This window comes from Drosophila subobscura, chromosome E (genome assembly GCF_008121235.1).
Source record: "Drosophila subobscura isolate 14011-0131.10 chromosome E, UCBerk_Dsub_1.0, whole genome shotgun sequence".
NCBI classification, from domain to species: Eukaryota; Metazoa; Arthropoda; class Insecta; order Diptera; family Drosophilidae; genus Drosophila; species Drosophila subobscura.
In genome coordinates, this window is record NC_048531.1 from 10,704,492 (window position 1) to 10,730,678 (window position 26,187).

The 26,187-nt window shown below is 53.8% G+C and overlaps 7 protein-coding genes across 9 annotated transcripts; 4 read left to right on the forward strand and 3 right to left on the reverse strand.

The window, feature by feature from the left end:
* The first annotated feature begins 40 nt into the window (after positions 1 to 40).
* LOC117890882 lies at positions 41 to 735 on the forward strand. Its single transcript, XM_034795974.1, has 4 exons — positions 41 to 181; positions 234 to 319; positions 374 to 512; positions 575 to 735. Exons 1-4 carry the CDS (start codon positions 73 to 75, stop codon positions 634 to 636), a joined length of 396 nt encoding a protein of 131 aa, XP_034651865.1. The 5' UTR covers positions 41 to 72; the 3' UTR covers positions 637 to 735.
* Positions 736 to 885: 150 nt separating this feature from the next.
* Positions 886 to 1,720, reverse strand: LOC117890397 (extensin-3). The gene has a single exon (XM_034795201.1). The coding sequence runs from the start codon at positions 1,715 to 1,717 to the stop codon at positions 920 to 922; it is 798 nt and encodes a 265-aa protein (XP_034651092.1). The 5' UTR covers positions 1,718 to 1,720; the 3' UTR covers positions 886 to 919.
* A 508-nt stretch (positions 1,721 to 2,228) lies between these two features.
* On the forward strand, positions 2,229 to 2,988 carry LOC117891652. The gene is made up of 4 exons (XM_034797202.1): positions 2,229 to 2,422; positions 2,481 to 2,569; positions 2,627 to 2,759; positions 2,821 to 2,988. Exons 1-4 carry the CDS (start codon positions 2,299 to 2,301, stop codon positions 2,889 to 2,891), a joined length of 417 nt encoding a protein of 138 aa, XP_034653093.1. The 5' UTR covers positions 2,229 to 2,298; the 3' UTR covers positions 2,892 to 2,988.
* Positions 2,989 to 3,011: 23 nt separating this feature from the next.
* On the forward strand, positions 3,012 to 3,782 carry LOC117891653. Of its 2 annotated transcripts, XM_034797205.1 has the most exons (4): positions 3,012 to 3,167; positions 3,220 to 3,302; positions 3,361 to 3,499; positions 3,570 to 3,782. In XM_034797205.1, exons 1-4 carry the CDS (start codon positions 3,056 to 3,058, stop codon positions 3,647 to 3,649), a joined length of 414 nt encoding a protein of 137 aa, XP_034653096.1. In that variant the 5' UTR covers positions 3,012 to 3,055; the 3' UTR covers positions 3,650 to 3,782. The 2 variants fall into 2 exon arrangements, with proteins under 2 accessions (XP_034653096.1, XP_034653094.1); XM_034797203.1 differs by having other exon boundaries at positions 3,025 to 3,302; positions 3,354 to 3,499; positions 3,570 to 3,778.
* A 117-nt stretch (positions 3,783 to 3,899) lies between these two features.
* Positions 3,900 to 21,558, reverse strand: LOC117891649 (midasin). Its single transcript, XM_034797198.1, has 13 exons — positions 21,296 to 21,558; positions 21,014 to 21,234; positions 19,974 to 20,952; positions 19,758 to 19,921; positions 14,485 to 19,699; positions 14,263 to 14,422; positions 12,380 to 14,202; positions 5,933 to 12,325; positions 5,747 to 5,873; positions 5,204 to 5,678; positions 5,033 to 5,138; positions 4,288 to 4,971; positions 3,900 to 4,218 (listed from the first exon to the last, which is right to left on the reverse strand). Exons 1-13 carry the CDS (start codon positions 21,410 to 21,412, stop codon positions 4,042 to 4,044), a joined length of 16,641 nt encoding a protein of 5,546 aa, XP_034653089.1. The 5' UTR covers positions 21,413 to 21,558; the 3' UTR covers positions 3,900 to 4,041.
* Positions 21,559 to 21,659: 101 nt separating this feature from the next.
* LOC117891651 (protein cutoff) lies at positions 21,660 to 23,272 on the forward strand. 2 transcript variants are annotated; one of them, XM_034797201.1, is made up of 5 exons: positions 21,660 to 21,804; positions 21,933 to 22,469; positions 22,523 to 22,664; positions 22,725 to 22,944; positions 23,005 to 23,272. In XM_034797201.1, exons 2-5 carry the CDS (start codon positions 21,938 to 21,940, stop codon positions 23,248 to 23,250), a joined length of 1,140 nt encoding a protein of 379 aa, XP_034653092.1. In that variant the 5' UTR covers positions 21,660 to 21,804; positions 21,933 to 21,937; the 3' UTR covers positions 23,251 to 23,272. The 2 variants fall into 2 exon arrangements, with proteins under 2 accessions (XP_034653092.1, XP_034653091.1); XM_034797200.1 differs by lacking the exon at positions 21,660 to 21,804 and having other exon boundaries at positions 21,863 to 22,469.
* On the reverse strand, positions 23,273 to 26,040 carry LOC117891650 (protein disulfide-isomerase A3). The gene is made up of 4 exons (XM_034797199.1): positions 25,736 to 26,040; positions 24,626 to 25,066; positions 24,355 to 24,462; positions 23,273 to 24,282 (listed from the first exon to the last, which is right to left on the reverse strand). The coding sequence occupies exons 1-4, from the start codon at positions 25,891 to 25,893 to the stop codon at positions 23,517 to 23,519; spliced, it is 1,473 nt and encodes a 490-aa protein (XP_034653090.1). The 5' UTR covers positions 25,894 to 26,040; the 3' UTR covers positions 23,273 to 23,516.
* Positions 26,041 to 26,187: the final 147 nt, after the last annotated feature.

Sequence of the window (26,187 nt, forward strand, 5' to 3'; positions counted from 1 at the left end):
AACGTGATTAAAATTAACTGAAAAGAGTTTCAAATAGGCCTCGACAATAAACTCTAAATATATCAACGAAAAATGATCTATGTGGATGAATGTTGCTGCTGCTTGGACCTCAAGTGCGGCTGCATCTTGATAGCGCTCATTGAAGTGCTCATACGTGGAGTGGATCGCTTTTTTCTTGAGTGTAAGTAGAGCTGGCAGTCTGTTCAGGTTTATCTTTACATATTCCTCCGCAGATGATACTCTGCTGGGCCATGCCGCGCTCATTCTGAGTGGCGTCTATGTCCTAAGCTGCATCTTTCTGCTGCTCGGAGCTGTGATGGTGAGTCACTTTTAGGCCTATTTTTATATATTATATTTAAACTTTTGCTTGCAGAGCTGGCGCGGGTGTCTTCTACCCTATCTCTGGATAGCCACTTTACGTTTGTTCGCCTTGATCGGCGAGAGCTTCTACATTTATCGTTACACTGATGACATTATCTATGAGTATTTATATTTCTACATGTTCCAAGCGAGTAAGTTAAGCGGAGATTTAAGGGAGATTTCTAACTGATTTTCGAGTTACTTTTCGTATTAGTCTTAGGCTTGTACTTCTGGCTGGTGGTGTACTCATTCTATGATCGATTGATACAAGTTTAGAGCCAAAGATCAAGCTCCCACTCGCATTCCCTGATTCAATTTTGTTTATTGTTCTCTTAATCCACAAATGGAATCCCCCACTCATAATCGTGTGTCATGCAATGAATAAATTTCTCTATAAATAACAATTGTGACAGCATTCGTATTCCATTTCAACTGATTTCCACCCGACCGGATCCAACTCCATTTCAACTTCATATTTTTGTTATTTAACATTTCAGAGCGTATTTAATGGCATAAATTATATATTTACATTTTTGGGACGCGACTTTGCAACCTAACTCTAGAACTGCTCCAGGCCACGGGGTGCTGGTGGGGCGCCGTACTCCTCGGCGGGTGCGGCGGGCGGTCCGTATTGGGGCGCGGGCTTTTGCTGCTGCTGCTTGTACTTGATGAAGTAGACCTCGGGCTTGCTGGGCTCGGTGGGTGCTGGCGAGGGCAGAATGACGGGCAGCTGCTCCTCGGGCTTCTTCACCAGCACATACACCAGAGTCTTGTGCTCGTCCTGGACGGGTGGCGGCAGCACCTGGCGCACTGGCGTGGGTGGACTGGGCGCCTTGATGAAGATGATCTTGTAGTGCTTCTTGGGCACTGCCGTCTGGATGGGTGCGGCTGCGGGGTGGTACTCTGGCTCCTCTGGCGGCACATGCACGTACACGTTTTTGGTGACAATTGCCTCGGCGGCGGGGGCAGCGGGTGGGCCGTAGAAGGCAGCAGGGGGGCCATACGCTGGCAAGGGTTGGGCTGGTGGCGGTGGACCGTATTCCTGTTGCGGTGCTGGAGGTCCGTAGCGGGACCTGGGCGGCTCCGGACGCGCCAAAGCCAGGGCCAGGCTGGCGGCCAGGCAGAGTAGGATTATCTGGGTGTTCATGCTGATCTCGTCGACGGTTTGTTCACGAATGACTCTATTGTGGCAGGTCAATCGAGCATTATATATGAGTGAAGCTTCCCCCCAGATGGCGGACAGCGTTTTCATAACCCCCTTCGGGTCTCTTTGCATAATATTTTCGATGGCTTCCCAATCGCCGTTACGCGTTCCGAGCCGAATCCCCGCACATTGCAGGCGCCGCGCGAGTTGCATACAAATGAGACGACAACGAATCGAAGCCATCGGAGCACATTGTGCCCATTTCGGATACTGAAAACGAAATTGCAAAGGCAAACAGACAGACGAACGGAGGAGTAAATACTCCAGAGCGTAGGAGGGAGAGGCTTGGCTTGGCCACGTTCTGCCGCTTTGACTCTCCACCTTACTGACGACTCTCTTGGACTTCCCGGGCCTCTTTCGGATGCCCATGCTATTTGCCAAAAGTATACGCATTAATCGCCGATTGCGTTGTTTACTTGTAATTTATTGTATAACATGAAAAACCGAAAAAAATCCGAATATGCCGCTGGTAGGCCAGGGACGGTCATTGCAATCGTCATTGCCGGAGGTCTACGTTGAAATATGTCAACCCTTTGCCAGTGCTGCTCTTGTAGCTCTTTAGTGGATCAGATTTTATGGGGAAAAACTCCCATTACTTCCGAATCAAGTTTTCTTTTCCTTACCTTTTCTTGACTGTCACACAAATTGTGTAACTTTTACTCACACAAACGACTCGCTTCAGAACTCTACTCAGAACTAAATCAAAGTAAAGAATTTTCTCAGCTGCCAGCACAATGATTTATCTACAGAAATGTTGCTGCTTTGTGGATCTACGCCTGGGCACAATGATAGTGGGCTTGGTCCATGCCATTGCTGATTTGCTGGGCGGTTTCTTCATCATGATATTCGCGGGCACAGGTGAGTGAGAGACACAACAGCCACACGGAGTTTAAGTAATCATTTAAGCCTATCCCAGGCACACCCGATCTCTGCCACAAGCTGACCATTTTCTTGTTCCTAATACACATTATTAGTTGTGCTGGCTTGGTTTACGGTGCCATTAAGGTATGCTAGATCCCCCTATATATAGTCTCACTGATTAGCTTCTATTCCCGTCTGCAGCTAGACACCAAGTACATGATTCTCTACATATTGATGACCATAGCTATGCTCCTATATCTGATCCCGCTGTTTGTGGCCGATGCAATACTCGCCATTTGGTACTTTGTTTTGGTCACTTATTTTATATTGTTTTGTAAGTGCTCAAGCCTGCTTTGGCTTCCAACTCTGCTTCATTTCGTTTTTCTTTATCGCAGGGCTCTCTTTGTACTGCTGGCTGGTGGCCTACTCCTTCTATGCGGCCCTGGGCGGTACGCTGTTCCTATAAAGCTCGAGGACTTGTCTTATCAATATTAAATTATTAATGTCTTTCTCTTTGTTTAAATGTCAAAATTCTAATAATTATAGAAGCCTTTTGCCAAGTCTGCTCTGCTTTATCAATCAGTAAATTTATAGAAATAAGTCCCATAGTTTGTGTGTAACAATTCTCAAATGTTTCGCTTGAAATGGTGTTGCTACTGCATTGGCCTGCGCAAGGGCTGCATAATCATTGCCTGCCTGGACTTTGCCATCAATGTCATCGTGGCCACCATGGCCGCAAAAAGTAAGCTATTTGACAGAGCTTATCATAACCCAGTTTAAAACCTTCTTTACAGACGACTACGTCAGTAGAATTGAGCAGGCGGTGGGCATTTGCCATTGCATTGGCTGCGTCTTCCTGACTGGCGGTGCTCTGCTCGTAGGTTCCACTCCGGCATAACATCATTCGATTTCACCACTTCCTCCACAGCCTACAGAAATCATCCGTGCTGCTGATCTTCTTCCTCATTACCAGCCTCACCAACTATGTCATACTGATAGCCTATGTCATCTACATTCTCACCAATTGGGTGCCCGAGGCAGCCTTCATAGTGCCTTCTGTTTTGGGGTACACGGGTGGGTTGGCTTTAACGCTCGTGTGCCTAGAATCTCCCTCTCTCTCATTAATCTTTGTTTTTCTTTGCAGCTATTGGCATTTACTTTTGGCTCATTGTCTTCTCCTATTACAAAAACGTGACCAGCGATACTGTAATAGTTGAGGTCTAAGATCCTTATATTAGCATTTAAATCAAAGCTCAAAATTATAATTATTGATAAAAAATTCTTTCTGATGTTCCGTTTGGCACTCGAATTCCCTATCGACCTGTAGGTTTACTGTCCTGACTTGCACAGAGTTTCAATATAAATGGTTCGTGCCTTTAGACGGCATGCGATAGCTCTTAAATACCGCTTGCAATTGGCCCTTGCATGACTGCTCTAAAGATATTCTTAAGCTTACAGAGATAACTTACATAAATCAAGGGATGTGTTTTATTACAAGGGAATAATGTTAGCAGCATGTGCACTTAAAGCTACGCTAAAACTAATCCATCTACAGATATACAATTTCTACTTAAGCCTATTAAAAACGTGTGTCAATAAGTAGTTCTGTAACTTGTTTACTCGCTGTTCACCAGCTCAAACCACTGCCGCATGGCTTCGCTGAGCACCAGCGGCAGCTGGTTCAGATCCCTCACAATCACGTAGTAGGGAAACGGAAAACTGTCCAGATACGAGCTAATGTTCACCGAACCATCGGCATTCACTGCCACATGCTGTATGTCCAGTATGGAGTTCTACAAAGAGAGTGTGGTGTGTGATTAGTAGAAAGTTTAGTGCCAATTCTTGCCTGGGTTGCCTCCTACCTTATTGTCGGGATTGTCAATGATGATGTACACCAGAAAGATGCGCTGCAATCGCGCCAGTTTGATGGCACTCTTCACCTTTTGGGCGCCCTCGCTGAATATGTTGCGGCCATCGCTGAGAATGAGCAGCAGATTCTCAAACAGACCATTGTCGCCGCCTAGGCCGCTCTCCTCCGCATTTGCGGTGCGCATAAAGTCCAGCAGTCCAGCAATTTTCGTCTTGTCCTGCGCAAAGTTTAAGGCGTTCACCAAACGCGGCCCATCGAACTGTTCCGTGTGGTTGAGGATGATCTGGGGCGCCTCGCCAAATGAGACAATGCTCAGGCGGCCGCTCTCCAGCAGTGTGAGGGCCTGCGACACCAGTGAGATGGCCTCCAGGGTCAGTGTCTTGGAATTGTTGTGATGCATCGACTTGGAATCGTCAATGGCAATCGTGATCTTGTAGTCACGCTGCGCAGGCTTCGTGCGTCGCAGCCAGATCTTGTCCTTGCGAAACTGGGACGCAATGTAGGGAATGATCTTCTTCATGTTGATGCGTCGCCCGGTGCGATAGTCGCCCTTCAGGCGCGTGCACTTCGTGGGCTCCAGGATGAGACGCAGCTGCTCGCAGAGTTCGCGCGCGTTCTGGGTCATGCGACTGGATATGCTCTGCCAGTTCTCGTAGTCCTCGTGTTGCGGTTGAGACTGTACAAAAAGGGAGTGTAAATTTAGTTGATAAGTTTGGTAAGGAATCCTCTGAACTTACGCCGCGGAATGTGGTCAACTGTTGCTGGTACGCTTGTCGCAATTCCATCTGCTGGCCCGTGCTTAGCTCCTCCGCCTGTGCGCTCTTGTCCATCAGCAGCTCGATGCTGTTTAATCAGAGATTGGCGATTGGGGGGTTTGGTTTTTTAGGAATGATTTCAAATCTACTCACTTGCTGTGCGCCGTCGTCTCTGCACTGCGTGGCACTGTCATTGTGGGCACCACTTCACCCTCGATCTCCATGCCGTCGGGTGTCTCCAGGCGTTCCTTGGACTGCTCCGTTTTGGATGGTTTATCGGACTTTTGCTCCGTCTTCTCTGCCCCCAGCTGCTCGAGCTGTGCGTCTTCCTCCTGTTCGACTGCTGGCTCTTCGGTGTCCATCAATTCATCGGCATTCTCCGCTTCTGTTTCGTCAGTGGGCGCCTCCTCATCCTCCTGGTGCTGGATCTTCTTCGATTGCTCCTCGGTGGCATTATCCAGCGTCGTCTTGTCACTGTTCTTTGGCTCCTTGACATGCTGGTACTCCTCTGCCTCGGCGGGATCTGTTTGCTCCGGCTGCTGCTGCTGTTCGGACTCTTCCGTTTCTTTGGACTCCTTCATCTGGTCAATGGTCTTCAGTTGCTTCAATTTATTCTTTTCCGCTTCACCTGTTGAAAAATGAAACAGATTAGATTTCGATGTCGAAGGAATTCCCGGGGGAATCTATGTTGCTTGCCCAGCGTGCGCTCCTCATTGGTGCGTCCCTGCTTGCGCTTCTCCTGCGTCTGCTTCTCGTTCTTGCGCTCCTCCTGGGACACAGTCTCCTGGGTCTCGGCGACGCCCTGGTGGCCGCCATCGTTCGTCTGCAAAATGGTTGACAAATGGTTAATCGTGGCAGAGTTTGTCTCGAGCGCGCACTTACATCGTTCTCGGCCTGGCCAACGCCATCCTTCTCCTCGCCCGTTTCCTGCTCATCCATCTTTTGCTCCTGCTTGACATCCTGATCCTGTGGCTGCTGCACCTGATCCGCGGAGCTGCTCTTCTCCGTCTCCGGCACAGACTGCACATTCTCCTCCTTGCTGGACTTGTCCTGCGACTGCGTGTGCTGCTCCGGCTTCTCCTCGCGCTTTTCGGCTTCCTCTGCCTCCGGGTCCTCTGCATCGGCGGGTGTCTCCTCCTCTTCGCCACGCGTCTGGCTGGTGGGCTCCTCCTTTTCGTCTTCCGCTGTGGCTTCGTCTGCCTCATCTTCTGGGCCTTTTTGGCTAGGATCAGCTTCCGCCTCCTTGCCCGCTTCCGCTTCCTCATCCGAGTCACTGCCATCGCTCTGTGGATCGGCGTCCTGCTCTGTTGGCTCTTCCTCGGCATCGCCATCGGCATCCTCGGCCGGTTGCATGTTCTCCTTCATGGCATCGATGTCGAAGGGATTCTCGTCCGTGGGCTCCTCCGCCTCGTCGTGGCCCTCGTCGACGTTGTTCATGTCGCCCAGATCCATTTCCTCGGGCTCTGGCGGCTCCTCCAGCTCGTTGTGGACGGCATTCGTTTGCTCCTCGTCCATTTCCGGATCCTTCATGTCATCGATGTCCTTGGCCTGCTCCTTGCGCTTGTCCTCGCTGTCGCCCTGCTCGTTGGTGGCATCCAGGCCATCCTTTTCGTGCTCATCTTGGCCATCCTCCTTGGCGGCCTCGTTCTTGGTGTCCAGATCGTTGTGCGTGTCCTTCTCGTCCTTGCTGCCCTTGCCCTGCTCCTCCTCGTTGAGTTCGGGCTCCTCCTCCTCGGGCTTCTCCTCGTCATCGCCCCAAATCTGCTCGTCCAGCTTCTCGGCGCCCTCCTCCGTCTCGCCCATTTCCTTGTTGAGCTCCTCCTCGTCCTCGGACTCGCCGCTGTCATCCTCCTCGTTCTCGGGCTTCTCCACGTCCTGCATCTTGGCATCGAAGTTGTCGCTCATGTCGATGCCCTTCTCCTCCTTGCAGTCGGGCTCCTGCTTCTCGTCCTCGTCCTTGCGGTCCTCCGGCCGCTTGGCATCGTCCAGCTGATCTTCAGACTCGATCTTATCCGAGGCATCGTTCTCCCCCGTGCCATCCTCCAGTCCAAAGCCCTCGCCGGTCTTCGAGTCCTGCTTCGACTGCCCCTCCTCGTCCTGCATGAGATCGGGCGGCACGCAGAATCCCTTGCTGCCAATCTCCACGAATATCGTCAGCATCACGGACAGCATCTTGGCCGAAACCTTGTGCGTGCCCAGCTGCTGCAGCAGCAGATAGTCGGCCAGCAGCTGATACTGCTCCAGGACGGGTATCAGCGCCACGGCGCGACGCAGGCACAGCAGCTTCTCGGCACTGGGCTGGGCGTGCTTCAGCACCAGCAGCACATTGGAGAGCTTCTCGAGGACGCGTGGCAAGCTGAGCAGCTGCCAGTCTGCCACCAGATCGCTGGTCAGACACTTTTTCAGATGCTGCTCCTGCAGTGCCTCCGTTTGCTCCTGCTGCTCCTTGCCGTTCGCCTGCGCTTGGCCGTGCTGCTTGTAGATCTTCTGCAGCGACAGCAGCACGCTGTGGGCAATGTTGGCCAGTTCCGTGTCCGCATTGGCCACATCAATGGGCTCCTCCTGCTCCGGCGAGAGCTGAGCTTGTGGCTGCTCCACCTTCAGGCTGGTTAGCAGTTCCAGCAGCGGCTGAGCCAGAGGCAGATGTGCATTCGATTCGGTGCGCAGCAGCGCGAGGATCTTCTCAAGTGTCTCGAGTATCTGGCGGTAGCCCTTCTGGTGTTGCTCCATCTTGTGTGCGGACACGAACTCGAGGCAGGTGTGGTTTAGCTCGTGCAGCAGCTTCTGGCTGCTCGCCAGTATCTGCCCGCACAGCTCCGTGAGCTGCGACTGTGCCAGAGGCACAGCCCGTTCCAGGGCGCGGTGTTCATTGATCTCCGACGATGCAAGATTTGGCGGCGCACAGCTGAGCAGCAGCTGCCACTGCCTGAGGACATAGTGGATCTGGCAGAGCTTCTGCTTCATCTCTGCACCCACATCCGCGCTGCGAGCAAAGTCCAGCGACTGCAGATCGTTCTCTGCGCGCTCCCTGGCATCGGCCACCTGTCGCAGATTGGCCAAGGCGTTGCGCAGCTCGTGCAGCTGTCGTGTGGCATCGGAGAGCTGCTGCCGCTGCTGCTGCACCAGCAGAAACATGTCCACGGCAAAGCCCTTGATGCGCTCGATATTGGGCGGGCCCAGCTCCGAGAGCGGCGTCAGCATAATGTTCTGCAGCAGCTTCAGCTTGAACACGCTCTTCATGAAGTACAGGTCCAGATGCTCGTTGAGATGCTGCCAGCTGGGATGGAGACGCGGCAGCATGGCCCGGATGCTGTAGGGCGGCAGTGCAAAGTCCTCGAAGACGGTGCGCAGCGAGAGCTCCATGAGGCCCGTCTTGTAGCTGACGCCCAGCCGATGGAGGGTCTTGAAGAGGTCCGTCAGCGCCTTGCGCTTCTGCTGGAGTATCTGCTTGGCCTGCAGCTTCTGCTGCGGTCGCTCCTTGCTGCGATCTACGTTGAGGGCGCGCAGATGCTCGCAGCGTTCCAGCTGATCGGTCAGCAGCTCGTCCAGCTCTGTGATCAGCTCCCCGTAGGGCACATGCGCCAGCGTCTCCTCCACCACATGCCGTGCGGTGGCAAAGTGCTTGTCCAGTCGCTGCAGCAGCGCATTGTCGGCCACATGCTCCGCGCTGAGGGAGAAGCTGTCGCGCAGCTGCTCGCTGGCCACAAAGCAGGCCGGCTGGTCGGCAAGGAGGGACTTAATCTTGTTGAGGTGCCGCTGATTCTTGGCCTTCTCGTTGCCGAAAGCGTAGTCCTTGGCGGTGGCGTCCTTGGGCTGGAAGACCTCGCTGATCTTCGCCTGCAGCGCCAGCTTGTACTCCTTGAGGAACTTGTTCAGGTTCCGGTGCACGCCGGCCACATTGTTGCGCATGCTGAAGTAGCTCAGGTCCTTGCTGTAGCTCTGAATCTTGACGAATTCGCGCAGTTTCTTCTCGATGGGCGCACGGCGCGCCTTCACGCTCTCCGCCACCTCGCCCGCAAACTGCGAAAAGTAGAGCTGGAGATTGTGCAGCGCGGCAATCAGTGGCGGCAGCCCCTCAATCTTGCCCGCCCGCTCCACGTTGTGCAGATACATCTCGAAGCCGTGGAGCAGCTGCAGGCGCACATGGAAGTCGCCGTAGGCGGAGGCCTCCACAAACTGCCGCAGAATGCGCACCATTTGGGGCAGCTCGACGCGACTGGCCTCGCCCAGGTCCTGGGCATCCAGCAGCTGGTCCTGCCCGAAGCGCTGCTCGGCAAACTTGATGTCCGTGTAGGAGTGGTCCAGCTTCTTCTGCTGGATGAACTGCTGCAGCAGATTGTAGATGAAGAACCAGTAGCGATGCGCCTGCAGCTCCACCTGCTCGGCGGTCTGGTTGAGGCACTGGCGCCAGTGCTGCAGCTCCAGCTTGGTCCAGCGCTGCACAAACTCGGCCACCTCCATCTCCTCGGGCACGAGGTTGTTCTTGCGATGTGCCACCTCGTTCCAGAGGGCCACCTTCTGGCGAAGCAGCTGGAAGCCCGTGTTGAAGCGCACCACACAGGCGTGGGCGGGCAGCTTGCGGATGCGACCAATCACCAGTCGAATGTCCGCCAGTCCCGCGTGCTCTGGATACAGCTCCAGTTGCTCCACCACTCGCCGCTCGATGCGCTCCAGCACGTCCATGCAGCCCTGCACCTCGGCTATGTTCGAGTCCTTGTAGTAGTCGTACGGCTGGCTCTTGCGTGCTCCTCCCACCTCCTCCTGCAAGTCGATGTCGCGCAGCTGGCGCTGTTGCAAGGCCAGCCCAAGGGCCAGGCCATTGCAGGCGCTCTCGTCCAGCGCGGCGCCCAGAGCGGTTCTGTAGTGGCCATGCAGATGGGCAAAGACCTGGAAGCGGGCCAAGTAGGGTGACAGGAAGTGGAGCTCTGCCGCTGCTGCTGCTGTCTGGTCCTTGGGCTGCTCGCGGTAGTAGACGGGCGTGTGGCGTGCCATCACCTCGATAAAGTTGCGCGCCAGGAAGGCGTAATCCTGTTCGGCCACAATCTGCGACAATTTCGCCTTGCTGTCTGTCTGCTTGTCGAGCTTCAGCAGCTGCTCGAGCGTGGGCTGGGCCAGAAACTCGGCAAAGTCCTCCTCCAGATGGGTGGGGAAGTTCTCCTCAATCTCCTGCAGCTCCACCAGCTCATCGCTGTCCACGCCGCCGCGGCTCTTGGTCACGTACAGACTCTCCGCCTCTGCCTTGAGCTGGCAGCGACGCTGCTCCTCCTGCTGCCACGTCTGGTTGCAGATGCTCAGCGTATCGTCGTAGGCCGCAAAGCTTGCCTCGTCGATGCTCGCGGCCAGGGCGATGTAGTTGCGCAATTCGCTGAGCTTGGCCTTCAGCAGGCGGAAGTACTCGTGCTCCGAGTGCGGCAGCTCCGAGAGCAGTCCGTAGAGGTGGCTGTTCCGTGTGCGTAGCGTCTGCTGGGAGGGGAACTGCACAATCTCGCCGATGGTCTGCTGCAGCTGCTCCGCCCGAACCACATTGCCGGCCTGCTGCACTCGCGCAAAGATCACTTTGAGCGTCTCCAGGCCGAAGCGCAGCTGATTGACGGCACACTTGATGGGCTCCACAAAGTCCTGGTAGTAGCCGGTGTAGCGTGCGAGCGTGTGGTGGACAAATCTCTGGGCATTGGCCAGCCACAGCTGCAGCTTGCCAAGCGTCTCGCTGGTGCTCTTTTGCTGGCCACTGCTGGCCACCTGCGCACCCGCAAAACCACTCCAGTCGGAGCGCACGACGCACAGCAGGTTGTAGAGCGTCTGGCAGTCCCCATTCGAGTGGAGGAAATGCGTCAGATCCTGCACAAGAGCGGCGTACAGGCACTGATCGGGACGCAGGGCGAGCGTCTGGGAGAGTTGCTGCTGTCGCTGGCGTGCCGCCTGCAGGCGCTGCACCAGCTCCGCGTGAATCTCCTCCCCAAAGTGGCGGTAGTCCATGATGATTCCCATAAAGTCGTAGGCGGTGGTCAGACTCCGCAGGCAGTCAATGTCCTCGGTTATGTACTGGTTCTTCAGGCGATTCTTCTCCACGGGATCGATCAGCGGCGCGTGGGTGAGCAGGCACAGTTCCAGAGCTCCCACCAGGGCATGGGTGAAGGCCACATCGAAGGCGGTCGTCAGGGAATCCTCTGGATCATCGCTGCCCCTCAGTTGGCCGATCATTGCGCTGAGTTCGGTGCTGCAACGCTCAAAGCCCGCGTCGGATTTCTGGGCCCCGCGACTCAGTTGCGTCACGTACTCCAGCTCCTTCAGCAGCTGGCTGCCACTCTCGCGCGCCTGCCGCCAGTTGTTGGCCCGTGCACTGTAGCGGGGTGCCAGCAGCGTCGAGTTCTGCCAGAGCAGCTGGCGCGTCTGTTGCAGCGAGGAGCGCCACGTTTGCAGCTGGCTGATGGGCACCGATCGCAGCTGGCCGTTCTTCTGGCAGATGAGCGACAGCAGGACACTGGTCAGCGCGGGTCCCTGGTAGCTGTAGCGACTGGAAAGTTCCTTCTCATCCGCGGCGGAGGAGGGTCCCCACACGCAGTCAAGGCGCGTGGACAGATTGTCCAGCTGGTAACACTGCAGGGCGTTGCGGTACTGCCGCTGATACGTGCGCAGACCCTTGTAGCTGCCACCCAGCCGCTCCAGAAGCGAGCCAAAGTCCTGGCCATCCAACTCCTGCCACAGCTCCCGCCAGACACTGCGGATCTGAGCGTGAGTGGCCGTGTCCAGGCTGTTCAGGCACTGCCACAGATGGCTATTCAGCGTGAGCAACTGCTCCGTGTACATGGGATTTACTTGGTCATCGGAATCCTCACGCCACGTGCCCGTCAACAGGCGCTCCATGAAGAACTCCCTTAGGGCAGCCATCAAGAGTTGCGGCGAAGCGATGTCTGCTTGGTTCTGCTGCTGCTGCTGCTCCTCCTCCTCATCTGCGGCAGTCAACAAAGTCTTGAGTGCATCAAGGTCCAGGTCCGCATGCTCCAGGCTCCCTTCTGCTTCCTCCTTGAGCAGCGTTTGCAGTTTTTGCAGCGATAATTGTAGCCCAGCATTGGCATCTGCCAGCGAACCACTCAGCTCGAATGTCTTCAAGGCAAAGCGCTGCGTATGCGTGCGCTGAAACGAGCGCCACTTGTGCGCCTCATCCGACTGCAGGGCCAGCCATCTCCGCAGCCAGACAGGCTCCTCCAAGCTGCCATAACAAGGCACCACGCTCAGCTCGCGCTCCAGTTGCTCCAGATCCAAGTGCAGTTTGATCTACGAAAAGGAATCGCTTAATGTTTAGATCTCTTGGTATCCAGATTTACTCACCTGCTCCTCCAGATAGTGGGGCTGAAACTGTGTAAACTGTTTGCCGTAGATCTTGCAGGATATATTCAGGGGACGCCGCGTCTCCGCCACATAATCGTTGATATTTTGCACACTTTCCGCCAGTGCTGGTTGTCCATTCAAATCTTGCCAGAGCGGTGCCAGCAGATGCTTTTGAAGCCACTGGAAATGCAGCACCAACTTGTGCATCAGCGGCACAAATATCTCATTGTTGTAGAGCAGCTTCTGCTGCGCTGTGGCCAGCAGGCGATTGAACCAGTGGAATCTCGTCACGAGCTGTGCATACTGTGGCAGATCCAAGCGTGCTGCGGCCAACTCTTGCAGCAATCCCTGGTGCAGAGCCTCAAGGAATCGCCCAAGGTTCGCCAGCAAGTCATTCGCGTATTTCTCTGTAACCTTTTGCTCCCTCAGAGCCTGCGAATACTGCAGGGCGTCCATCAGCTGCACGTTTCCCTGCCTGCAGCTGGGCACAGCTTGGAGCAGCAGTCGAGCCAGCAGCGAGGCACTGATCGTTAGGGTATCAGCAGTTGACGTTTGTTCTCCCGCCGTTGCATAGTCGCGCAGACGGGGAAAGAGCTTCCTGTTCCATGGCAGATTCCACAGCGTTGAATCCCCGCCCTGCCCGGCATGCTCGCCCAGGAAGTAGCATAACTTCTCCGCCAACTCTTGCAACTCCTTCGACTGCTCTGTGAGCCACGGCTGCAGGTAGAGATGTCGCATCTGCAGATCCCCAAAGGCAGCAGACTCGTACAGCATGTAGATAAAGTGACGGCACAGCTCCTGCAGTTTGAGTCCACTCAAGTCCAGAGCATCCATGCGCTGAAACAGCGCCGAGAGCTGCTGCTGCGGCACCACAGTCTGCTCCTGGGACAAAGCACGGAGCAGCACGCGCAGAGCCACCGCCTGGAGCTTGATTAGCTTTAGGGAATTGAGGTTACCCGTGCTGATGATGGCATCACTGAGCAGATCCTCCTCAACGACGGTTGCCGCCACTCCCTTGTAGAGCTCAGTGCGTGCGAGCACCACTTCGCGCAGCTTGTTCTGGTAGTAGGACAGCCCGTAGCCCATTAGATCCGTGTTGGCCGAGTACACATAAACCTCCATGGCTGCCACATAGATGGCACGCTTCAGTTGGTAGCCGATGCGTCGATAGGCGGCGCTCAGAAACGCCAATTGCGTGAGATGCGAGATGGAGTAGCTGTTGAACTCGGTGAGGCTGCTTATGCCGCGATGTATGTCCAGAATGCAGTCAATGGCCTCCGTTTGGTGCACGCCCTGGCCGTGTACAAACGCGCGCATGTCGTCCATGGTGTACTCCTCCCGAGACAATGACAGCTCCACGCAACGATTGCGCATGGCCCTCGAAAGCTCCCCATTCTTGGGATCGATGGTGAGAAAGGCTCGGAAATTCGGTGATTTATGGACCACCTCAGCGCTATCCTGGGCAGTGATGCCCTTTTCGGCAATCAGTAGATTTCCATTTGGCTCAAAGACCGGATTCAGGCGATCCAAAACAGCCGACGAGCAGAGATTCACGTGCTCCAGCAACATGAACTGGCCGCACTTCAGCGCCGTCACAATGCGCGAGTCCACCCACTCGAAGGAGCCGCCCGTGTTGAGCGATTCCGCACTCCTGATGTATCCCTGTAGCACCATGAACTGGGACCCAATCTCACTCAGCTGCTGGTATGCCGCCACTTGGCAGCTCGGCGGCGTTTCCTCTAGCTTCTGAATGATCAGCCCGAGCGCATGCAGCCGCTTGCCAAAGAACTGCAGCTCATCGGTCACGCTGCTGTGCTGCGATTCTGAAAGGTGTACGAAAGTTAGTTACAGATAGATAGAAGTCACTACCTGTGTCGTCTCACCTTCTGTTACTTTGCCCAGCATGTTGTACTTGCTCCAGCAGCTCCACAATTGCTGCACAAAGTCTGTGTCTGTACGCTGCACGAATGCCCGCTGCACTGAGGCAAAGACCAGCGACTCCACGCGCTTGTAAATGGCTTCCAGATGGCGATTCAGATCAATCTAGTGGGAGAGAGAACACAGGATTAGGATCGAAGCGGACTCACAGCTGTGTCTGTATTTACCTGCTGGAAACTGCCCGTGACAGAGTCATCAATGATGTCCGTATTGCACACACGATTCGAGAGCACGCACAGAGCGTCAATCAGCTTCGTCTTGCCACTGTCCGTGGCGCCGCAGAGCAGCAGCGGCTTCTCCATGTGCACCGTCTCGACAATTTGCTTGAGCAACTGCCGCTGACTCTGCAGCAGCAGTGGAGCGGCGTTGTGCTCCTGCTGCGTAGCCATAGCCATGTCCAGGCTGTCAGCCTGCTCCCGCTGCAGCACCACATCATTGAGATACACTCTGTCTGCCGTCCAGTAGAGGGCAACATCCTCGGCCACCGCATTCAGTTGCTCCGCATCGCAGTGGAAGACATTCGCGAAGGCGTTCCGTATGTAGACCTTGTCCTGATCACAGCGCATACGCTGATAGTACACCAGCTGCATGCGTTCGTACAGGGTGAGGAGAAATTCACGAAAGGCAGACCGAAAGGAGGTTTGAGGAGTGGCCTTGATGATGTAGCCCGTTTGGGGATTGTGCAGCAGGTCGCACCAGCGCAGGATGTCGCGCAAATTGAACTCGTACGGTCCGCCGCGGTAGCCAAACTCCATGGTGGCCACACCGGCATCCAGCTGCTCCGAGAAGCGCACCAGACGTGCGGCCAAATCAAAACAGTTCGGAGAAGCCTCCTCGTTGCTGGCTGCCTTGCCATTGTACACGTCAAAGAGGCTGCCCTGAACGAGGTTATCTGCTTCCAACAGCGAGCTGAAATGGCTGCCCAATTGCTCAAAGTATTCGCCGTACTTGACCTGCACCACATGCAGCAGATCCTCGGTGGTCAGCTTGCGCAGGTAGACCTTGGTGAAGCGATTGAGGAACGATTGGGGCAAGCCCTTGCGTCCGCCGCCCTGCTTGAGGGGATTTTGGCAGGCAAAGATGCGCGTGCTGCCAGCCAGATGGAAGCTCTTGTTCAGCTCGGGTATGTACACCTCTCCGCGGTGATCCAACACAGCGTTGAGTCCTTCCAGCACGGATTGGGGCGCCAGATTCAGCTCATCGAGCAGTATCCAGGTATTCTGAGCCTTCAGAGCGGCCAACAGGGGGCCATCGCGCCACACAAAGCTGCCAATGGCTGACTTCGCTGCATTGTCCTGCCTGTTGGCCTCGAGCAAATTGTCCTCCGCGGGCAGATCGGTGCCAAAGAGATCGGCCAGATCCGTGTGCTCGCACAGATTGATGCGCACAATCTGGTAGCCAATGGCCGCCGCGATGCTCTCCACAATGGATGTCTTGCCCACGCCTGGCGGTCCCTCCAGCAGCACGGGCTTTTGCAGTGAGAGCGCAGACAGCAGACGGAATAGATTCTGCTTGGTGGTGGGGGCATCAAAGAAGAAGCCGGCATCCTGCTTGGCGGGCGACAAGCGCCGCTCCTGGTTGACAGCAATGAAGAAGGGTCGTAGGCCAAAGCTGGCAGCATCCAACTCCACTCGATCCCCCCGCTTCTGCGTCACCTCCTCGAGGGTAAAGTGCTCGTCTAGGATCAGGGCAGCCTGCTTGATGGCCTCTTCGATGATCGTGCGCTTAAGCTGCTCCACTTGGGCCTGCGGCTCGTGCAGCAACATTTCCAGTGCGTCCAGAAAGATGGTCTCCAGCCCAAAGATGGCCTGCTCGGCGAAGCTCAGCTGCCGATTGCTGGCAATGTAATTGGCCCACGCGAGAATGTCGCGCACAGAGAACCGAAACTTGTCGTTGGATTGGCGCATGTAGAGCACTATCTCCACCAGGTACTCGGCCACCTTGCGCCTGGATGCGGGGTCTTGTCGGGCCATGCAGTTGTGGGCGATCTCGATGAGGTCCGCCTTGTTGTCGGAGGGCAGGCACCAGATCTCGGTGAAGCGATTGCGCAGCGCTGGCGAGAGTTCCTTCTTGCCAAAGTCTCCGCCAGGGTTCATGGTGGCCAGGAACTGGAAACCCGCCTTGGCCTGCACCACAAAGTCAGAGTCAGAGTCGGGACTGACGCCGCCCTTCTCGGCCAGCAGAACGGTGCGCTCCGTCTCGAGTATGCAGTTGAGACGCTCGAGAACCGAGTCCTCGGCCAGCGATATCTCGTCGGCCATGAAGTAGGAGCCCTCCTGCATCGCATAGATGAGCGGTCCGTCGGCCCACTCGAAGAGCTGCGTGCTATCCGCGCCGCGGCAGGGTCTTAGGCCGCCCAGAAAGTCCGCTCCCTCCGTGTGCATGTGACAGTTGAGTATCCGCAGCTGGACATCGGCTATGCTGGCCAGCAGCTGGCAGACAGTGGTCTTGCCACAGCCCGTGGGACCCACCAGCAGCACTGGCTCATCGAACTCCAGCGCCTTGGCCGTCAGCACGGCCATGCGGGTCATGTTCCTCGTCCACACGATGTCTCCGCGCAGCTTAAAGTTGCGTATGGCCTGGAGGATGTGCCTGCTCACCGGGGAGCTGCTCTCACGCTCCGTTTGGATGTCGAAGAGCCGCTGGTGGTCGATGGTCTTCTTGAAGTTCGCGTGCAGCGTTCGCTCGATCAATTGATGCTCGTCGGGGGTGCGCACCTTGGCGGACAGCACCAGGTAGCCCTCCTCGACGAGATGCTGATTCCAGTCGTACCGCAGATCGTCGTGCAGCGACTTGTCCGCATGCGTGTATCGGTTGCCCCAGCGGAAGAGATCGCGCAGCGTGAACACTTGCTTGGCGGTGTTCTTGCGATGCTGCTGCAGCTGCGTCATGCACTGGACCATCTTGCGCGCGTACGAGGGCGGGATGAGGCAGCGCTTCTCGAGAATGGTTTCCAGTTCCACGCGTGGAATGTCCGCAAAGTGCAGCTCAATGAAGCGATTCTTGAAGGCACGCGAAAGGGTCTTGCGGCCGCCATAGAGTCCCGGCGGATTCTGTGTGGCAAAGAGCATAAAATTGGGATGCGCCTTCACCAGCGTCTGCGTCTCGGCAATGTACAGCTCCCGATTGTCGTCCAGCACGCGATTGAGCGCCTCCAGAATGTCGGTGGAGGCCAGATTCAGTTCGTCCAAGATGATCCAGAAGCCCTGCCGCATGGCCTGCACCAGAACACCCTCCTGGAAGGTGAGCTTGCCCTCCAGATCGGCCGCATAGGTGCCAATGTACTCCTGGAGGTCGGTGTGCTCGTGATTGTTGATGCGCAGACACCGATTGCCACTGCGACGGGCCACATAGTCGATCAAGCTGGTCTTGCCGGCACTGGTGGGTCCCTGGAGCAGGATGGGCAGCTTGCCAATCGATATGATGCGCGCCAGATCCTGCAGATTCTTCTGCACGCTCTCCGTGAGGATGTAGTGCGAGCAGGACTGCTGCTCCAGGCCGCCCAGCTGCACCCAGTAGCCCTCGAACTGCAGATAGTTCTCCCCCAATCGGGGCAGCTGCTTGCTCAGCACAGCCTTGGCATTGCTCAGCAGCGCATTGCGGATGAGCAGCAGCACCACATGATGCGACTCGGGATCCAGTTGGGTGAGGAAACTCAGGCAGAAGCTCTCGTACAGATTGCGCTCGATGGAGCCGCACAGATTCCGCGCACAGATGCGCAGACTGCGGCACAGGGTGCGCAGCGAGTAGACGGGGCGATTGCCCAGGCCATCGTTCAGCTGGAGCTCCGAGAGGCGACGCAGCGACTTGTAGAGCTGGACAATGCTGTGCACAGATTTCCGCTGGATGCCCGTGTTGACCAGATAGTCGCTGACCAGCAGACTAAGGTCTGCGTCCGTCGTCAGTTCGTCCACATAGAATTCGGTGAAGCGATTGCGTATGCCCACGGGCAGATCCTTCTTGCCAATGTCCGTGTTGGGGTTCATGCAGGCGAAAATGCGAAAATCCGGATGGCGCTTGACGGGCGTAAAATCACCCCGTTCCAGCAGCACCACCGATCCCTCCGGCTCGAGGATGGTCGACAGGCACTCCAGTGTTTCGGCCGATGCCAAATTGATTTCGTCCAGCAGCACCCACTCCCCATTGCTGATGCAGTTCACCAGGGAGCCGGGTATGAAGGCAAACGAAATGTTAATGCTCTTGTCCAGCTGCGTCTGCAGCTTCTGCAGCTTCTCGGACAGCGTGCGCCAACGCGGCACCGTCGGGTGGCTCTTCAGATCCGGATTCCTGAACACCTGCTGGCACAGGCTGATCATGGTGCGTATGATGACGCTGTGGCGGCCACTGTTGTAATGCGTGGCAAAGATCCGCAGGAACTGCATGTTCTTCTCCGCATTGAAGGTCTCGCAGAGCAGATGCTCGAACTCGCAGCGCAGCGGCGACAGCACATAGTTGAGTTCGACGGGCTTGAAGCCGCCCACGAGATCGGAGACATCCGACTGGTTGTTCATGTTCACCACGACCAGCTTGTGTTCGGTGCGCTCGGCCAGGTACTGCACGGAGGAGGTCTTGCCCACGCCAGTCTCTCCCACCAGCAGCACGGGCTCCGAGTGGCTCACACACACGGCAATGCGTTCCAAGATGCAGCTGGCGAGGCGCGTGAACGAGAAGGTGGCACGCTTCACGCTGCTCTGGCCGATGGCCCTCCTGGTCTGTTGCGTGAGTTTCTGTCGCTTCAGATCTTGCTCTGAGACCTGCTCCTCCCCATTCTCATTGTTGGACTGCAGCTCCGACTTGGCCAGCAGGCTGGCACGTCCAATCTTGATAATATCCAGTCCAAAATCCACGTCCGGTTTGTATTCATTGGCAAAATGCTCGCATCTGGAGCGAATGATGCCCAGCTTGGCGCCGATGCTCGTGATGAGCGTAATCTTCTCTCTGCTCTGCGGCAGATACGAGCAGAACACATCGACAGCGTTTTGGAACACAAAGTAGGCACACTCGGCACTGGTCACCGAGAACTGGGCATTCGAGCGCTGGCAGAGCTTCACCAGATCACGCGTCGAGACCAGACGCCCCGAGTTGGGACTGGACGAGAGTGTGACCTGCTCAAAGGGCAGCGCCACATACTTTTCCGTATTGTCCGCCTTGTCGTTTGATTCCTGCTGGCGCAGATTGTCGGCAGCCATGTGATTGCCACTGGAGAAGGTGAGGAACACGTCCACGACTCGATTGGCGACAGTCGCCAGCTTGGGATAGTTGGTGCTCACCACCTTGCACAGCTCGTTGCGGGAGAGCGGCAGTACGTTGATCGTATACAGATATTTATCCAGCAGCGAGTAGAGCGATTTCTGCCCCGAATTGCTAGCCGATTTGTTTGTCCTGGAGAGAGGGATGTTCATGGATAATTTTGAAAAGAAATATGTGGAAATGGACTTACCGCACTGTCACAAACAACTGAAAGCCCGGCTCTATCTTCACAGAGTCCCGAAAGCCGGGCACACTCAGGCATTGTCGCTCCAGCAGACTGCTCAGAATAGTGTACGTGTCTTGGGTGGCGGCATCCAGATCCTCCAGCAGCAGCCAGTAGCCATGCATGACAGCCTAAACAAGCCAACAAATAAGATATAAACGATCTTTTGAATCACTTCCTTACCTGCGTGAGGACACCAGGAAGCCAAACAAATTCGCCGGGCACATCTGTGCAGCGATATTGGCCCAATAGCATTTTGCTATCGGTCTGATCGCCCAGTTGTATACGCAAAAAGCCATGCTTTTGCGACACTTCACTAAGATCCAGCAGTGCCTGGTCGATGGGTAGATCCTCCTCCTCCAACAGTTTTCTCTTTTTTTCTTTCCCCTTTTTGCCTTTCTTCGGCGTCAACATTTTGTCGTCTTCTTCGGCCTTGCGCAGCGCCTTTTCGCGCGTTTCAATCTCCTTTGGCTTGGGGCAAATGCGTCCCGTCTTGCGGGCCAGATACTCAATAAGCGTCGTCTTGCCACAGCCCACCGGACCGGAGAGGCAAATGGGCTTGGCTGCAGCGACGCCAAGGGCAATGCTCCGCAGATTTACAATCGTCGAGTCCACTTTGACAATGCGGTCGTAGCAGCCGTCGGTGCTGGCGTAAAACTCCTGATTTTTCGCATTGAATGTCGGCAAGAGCACGCCCTCAATGTTGGTCACACTCTGGTTGGGGCTCAGGCTGAGCATCTGCTCGGGCGTATCATCATCGGGGGCATAGCAGCAGCTCTCGGCCTGCCTGGCCATGGCCCACGTCTGCTCCTTCTCCCGCTCGAATCGAAGCTGTGCGTCTGTGGATATTTTGGCATTTTGTGCATTCAGCTGGGTGGGGCTCATGTTCGTGAGCATGGCCATGATGTGATTGCAGTAGAGCTGTGTCATCGGGCATGGGGTCTTGAGGTGCGAGTAGGTGGCAATAAAGCCAGACCAGTCCCACAACTCGCGATAGTAGGACGTGTCACTGCGCAGCAACTGATAGCAAGATCTCAGAAGCTGCAGTTCATCCAAATTTTGGCTGGCCTTTGCGTTCTTTGCCTTTTTGCTGGGGACAGTGGCATTACTTTGGTTCTTCTCGAATGGAGCTGGCTTGTTGTGGAAGTAGCTCTTAGCGAATCTAAAGGATGTTCAATGTTACTGATAAAAATATATACATAGGAAAGGGATCTTCAACTCACCTTTGGGCATCAACGGAGAAGTCCATTAGCTTTGACAGGGCAATGCACTCCATGTGATATTGATGGAGATCGTGGCCAGCAGGGTCCCATCGCAGCGCCATGCTTAGGAGCAGCAACAGTTGCTCCTCAAAACTAACTGCCAGGGGCACGGTGTAGGCGGGACACGCAAGTTGCTCGCTGAGACTGCTGAACAGACGCTCCACGTCTTGTGGCACATATTTCTAGAGTGGCGCAAAGGTTTATGAGTGTAATGTTTGCTTTTATTAAAATATATTCACCAACCTGCTTCTTGATGAACTTTTGCACATTCTGAACAAACACATTGTCTTGCGGCTCGTTGGCAGTCAACTGTAGAAGTCGCTGCGCACAAAATCGTAGCTTGCTGGCATTTACCTCCATTGCCTTGGTAGCCGGTCAACTGTGTGCGGATATTTTTACTTCTTTTGAGCTACTTAAACTGTGTTTTCTTATTAATTTCAGCGCACAGACCAGGAGAATAAACCAGCAACACACGCGAATTTTGAAACACGTGCAGCGCGCAGTCTATTTTGTTGCTGTTATCGGTTTAAGAAATACCGTGCCAGGTGCAGGCCGAAAATACCGCCACAAGAAAATACCAAGAAATTTCAGCAAATACCGACATACCGGCATATAACTGTGAAAGCACAGTAGTCTCTCGTTAATAATAATTTATTAAATCTCAATAGTTAATACAATTTAAAGTGTCTTTTAAACAAATATAACTTCAATGTATTAGCGAACTGTGAATTAACCATAGCCGCGCCAGAAATGTGAGTATATACAAACATATGTACATACATATATGTGTGCATGTATGTATAGATGCGCACTCAACGCTGCCATTTTGGTTCAAAAGCAACGGTAAAAGCAATTTTAAGTGAAAACTGCGTTATTATAGATTCCATGATGAATCCTGAAGAGATAATATTAAATCTAAAGCCACACGTCATTACCCAAGAGGACCGAACTGTTTTTCCTACATTCTCAAAGCCTCAAACTCATGGCGGCTTTAGCTTATCGCCGGATGGAAAATTCGAGAAAAATGAGAATCGAAAGCGTTACCTGTTCGTTCCACCAATGGGCAAGATTCAAGTGCATCTGGGGGACTCGGAGGCTAGGCGTTCACAAAGGTTACACTTGCTACAGCCAAGCCTGGACAATATACTGTTGTATATGGAGGGCAAAGGTACAGCCTTTCTACATACCAAGGACCAGGTTAATGTGGAAGTCAATCACGATATCGTGTGCAGCAGCGAAGTGCTTGAACTAATCCTGAGGACGCCCTACGAAAAGGAGGAGAGCTGGACCCTCGCCATCACCAAGTATCGCAACACGATCTACATCAGCCCCGTTGTTCTTTCGGAGCCAAACAATTCTCCCATGAAGGAAATGAATGCTGAATGGATCGAAACGCTGCGTAGGCACTTCCTATCCGGTAGGGCAGTGAATTAAGCATACATTATTACCATTCACTATGACATTTTCCAGAGAAACCAAATACGTTGCCGGAACCACGCGGCTCAATGGAACAGACTGGCCAATATCACGGTGTGTTTTCCGTCACCATAAATGGCAAGCGCTTCATTTTCGATGCACCAGTTCTGGCCGAATCTGTCCTCAACTACGCGAAGTAAGTACAACGTCTGGACATACGAAATCATGTTTAAATTTTCTATTCTCCACCCTCTAGCGTGAAGCCAGAGACAAAAGAAATTTTCACTGATCTGCAGATTCGCCCCGACAATATGAGCGTTGATGAATGGACTGCGCACAACAGGAGCCAGGCCCTCAAGTGGTGGATCAAGTGCTTCATAGTGGGCATCGAAAATATTCACGTTGCTTATGTAAATCGTCACATCATAGCGCACACCATTGAGAAGATATCTGTGCGAAAAATTTTTAGGGATTGCGTAAGTGTTCAAGCATTTATCTACACTTATCCACTCTGATGTGTTTTTTTGCTTTTGCAGGAAACGGTCTGGTTGCCGCATGTCTGTTTCAATTTCATGGCCCGGCTGGTGGAGAACATTTGCTCCTTTACGGCGTCGATCGACTGCCACAAGACCGTCTATCTGTTGACGTTCGACGCCATCCCTGGAAAGATCTCCTACAAGTGCTATCCAGGCAGAAGCCAGTTCACATTCATTCCCGATTGGTTTCGCATCATGTTGGAGGAGCGGAAGGAGGATCTCATCCGCGGAGCAAATGTGGAATAATTGAAATAAAGCGAGTGCTGAGTAGATAAATGAAGTTTTAAGTTTATTGTGACATCTTCATGGGCTCCATGGGTTGCATGGGAGTTTTGTGTTCATCTGCGGTATCATCACTATTATATAATTTAATACAATTGTTGTCCCATCAAGAGTTTGAGGAGAATGCATTCGATTTTACAAAAATATGGAAATGCTAGTTACACCGCTACTACACCACACCACATAAACGACGCAGTTGGCGGTTAGAGTTAAGAGCTTATGATTAGAGCTTAGAGCTCGGTCTTCTTGGGCCTCCCATCACGGTCGAAGCTCTTCAGTTCTGAGGTCGCCTCCTTGGCAATGTACTTGATGAAATCATCGACCTCGCGACCACCGTTGTAGCTCACTGGCTTGTTCTTCGAGTCCTTGGGCAGCCAGAAGAGTGTGGGGAAGCCGCGCACATTGAACTCTGGTGGCACATCGTTGGCTGTGGCATCCATTTTGACAATGACCACCTCCTCGTCCTGCAGCTTCTCGGCCAGCTCCTCGTAGATGGGAGTCAGCTTCTTGCAGTGGCCGCACCATGGAGCGTAGAACTCAATGAGCGTGTCCTTGCCGTTGTTGATCACAAGATCGTCAAAGTTCTTGGCCACAGCCACCTTGACCGGTGCATCGTTCGACTCTGGGACGGCCTCGCTCTTGATATATGCCTCCAGTTCGCCGGCCAACAGCTTCTCAACGAAGTCTTGCAGGTTCTCCACGGAGAACTCATCCTTCAGCGAGTACTTGAGATTCTTGGCATCACGGGCCAAAACGACGGGCTTGTCACCCACAAAATCGTAGCCGTATTCGTTCAATTCGTGCTGGAAGTCGTCCTTGGAGCTGATGGCAAAGCTAATCTGGCCGGCAAACTCCTTGGCCACCTTCAGGACACGGTTGCGCCAGTAGTTGGTGCCCTTGGGGTTCTTCTGGTAGTCGACGCTGTAGTAGGCGGTGATCAGGGGGTTCTGGAAGTCGCGCGACGTGTCCTGGGTACGATGACCAACCAAGCCATGGCTGCAGAGAAACAACAAAACGAAGGTAAAATAAGTGTTTGTGCTTTGGGAGAGGATATCGCAGGCCACATACTAGTTCTCCTTGACGAAGGTGCTCAGGTCGCTGCTTCCCTCAAACTTGACTGTGGACGCCTCGAACTTGTTGCTCAAATGTGGAGCACGGATCAGCACAATCTTATCGCTGTAGGGTAGACAAGAGTCATCGAATACATTTGTGTTAGTTATGACAAGGGAACAAAGACAAACTTAATGGCTATTTATTTTACTGGTTTTTGCTTAACAAATTGTATTCAATAAAATATAATAAATATAACAAATTGCAGTCTTGAGATGGCATCACTTACGTTTCACCATTCTTCTTCAGCACCTCCTCGTCGCTGCTGTGGCCAAAGCGATACTTCTCGCGGTTCTTGTCGGCAAACTTGAGGAAGATCTTCGCCAGCTTGGAGTCAATGTCTTCGAAGTTGCCAAAGATTGAGGTCTCCTTGGTGTCCAGGAACTTGACGAGCTCCTCCAGAGAGCGCACATTCTTGGAGGCAGGTCCAACCTGGGCGCGCATGTACTTGGCAATGCCGAGGGCTTCGCGTGGTCCGTTGTAGTCCTGCGACACCTCATCCTGACGGAATATCTTCAGTGTGGGATATCCACTCACAGAGTACTTGCTGCACGTCTCCTTGCCAGCCTCTGTACAGTCAACCTTGGCCAGCCTAATTGGTGGATCATCATCCTTGACGAGCTCAGCCGCCTTGGCGTATTCAGGCTTGAGACGCTTGCAGTGGCCGCACCTATAAGAACGGAAAACAGACAATTTTAAGACACGTCACACAGTTGTTTCTGGAAAAAATGTAGCCAGTTCATCATTTTTATCACGACAACAGAAAGACATGTTACCCAAAAAGTTGAATAGTTTGTAATTATAGCAAGGGTTGTTAGTGCCAGCACTTATCAGTTGGGTTTCCTTATCACGCACTCGCAGTGCCAACAGCGTCTAATTAAACTGCTTATGCTTCTAGTACTGATAAGCCGAATGGGGATGACGGGATTAAATGTAATTTTACTGCTCCCCTAGGAGTTGGAAGACCGGCCGGCAAGCGCACACACACACACGCAATCCCTTCTTTACTCGTAGCTGAAAATGATAGCTTTGAAGTTTTCTCCTAATCATGCACATCACACTCACACGCGAACAAAGAGATGGTGTATTTGTATTGACACATTCGTTGGTTGAAGCTGCCTGCCCTGCCCTCTACCTCTTAAAATGGCCGACTCTGATACCGACTCTTTGTAGTCGTTGATTTTTTTTCTTGTCTCTGTTTCGACCCTGTCTCTTTAACGCTGACGTGTACATTTGATTCGATTCATTGCAGCGCAATTTAATTAGAAAGCAGACGCAACAAGCTGATTAAGGTAATTGCACTCCCGAGCTGCCACGCCCGCTCCCCACACACACTTACCAGGGGGCATAGAACATAACCAATGTCGTCTCTTGCTGCTTTAGTGTGGACACAAAGTTGTCGTCCCCCAGGTCCAGAACGTCACTTTCGGCGGCTTTTGTCGTTGCAATGAAGCCGAAAATTAGCATGGCAGCTGCCAGACACCGCATTTTGATCATGTTTAGTTAGTAAGTAGCACAATCTCCACCAAAATAAATATATGTTTCTCGACTCGGCTGACAACTGCCTGCTGCGACTAGACTAACTGTGTACTAGACCGGTAAATTTCCTTATAACGATTGATTTTGCTTCCCGTCGGTCGCCACGTCGCTATTCGTTCGTTGGTTCTTGGTGTGACCAAAGGGTATGGGAAAAGTAAGGCAATGATGAAAATACCGAATGCTAATACCGCAACCGGCGGGTTTGTTGAACAAATACTGACGGCATTTATATATAGGTTTTGGTATTTCTAA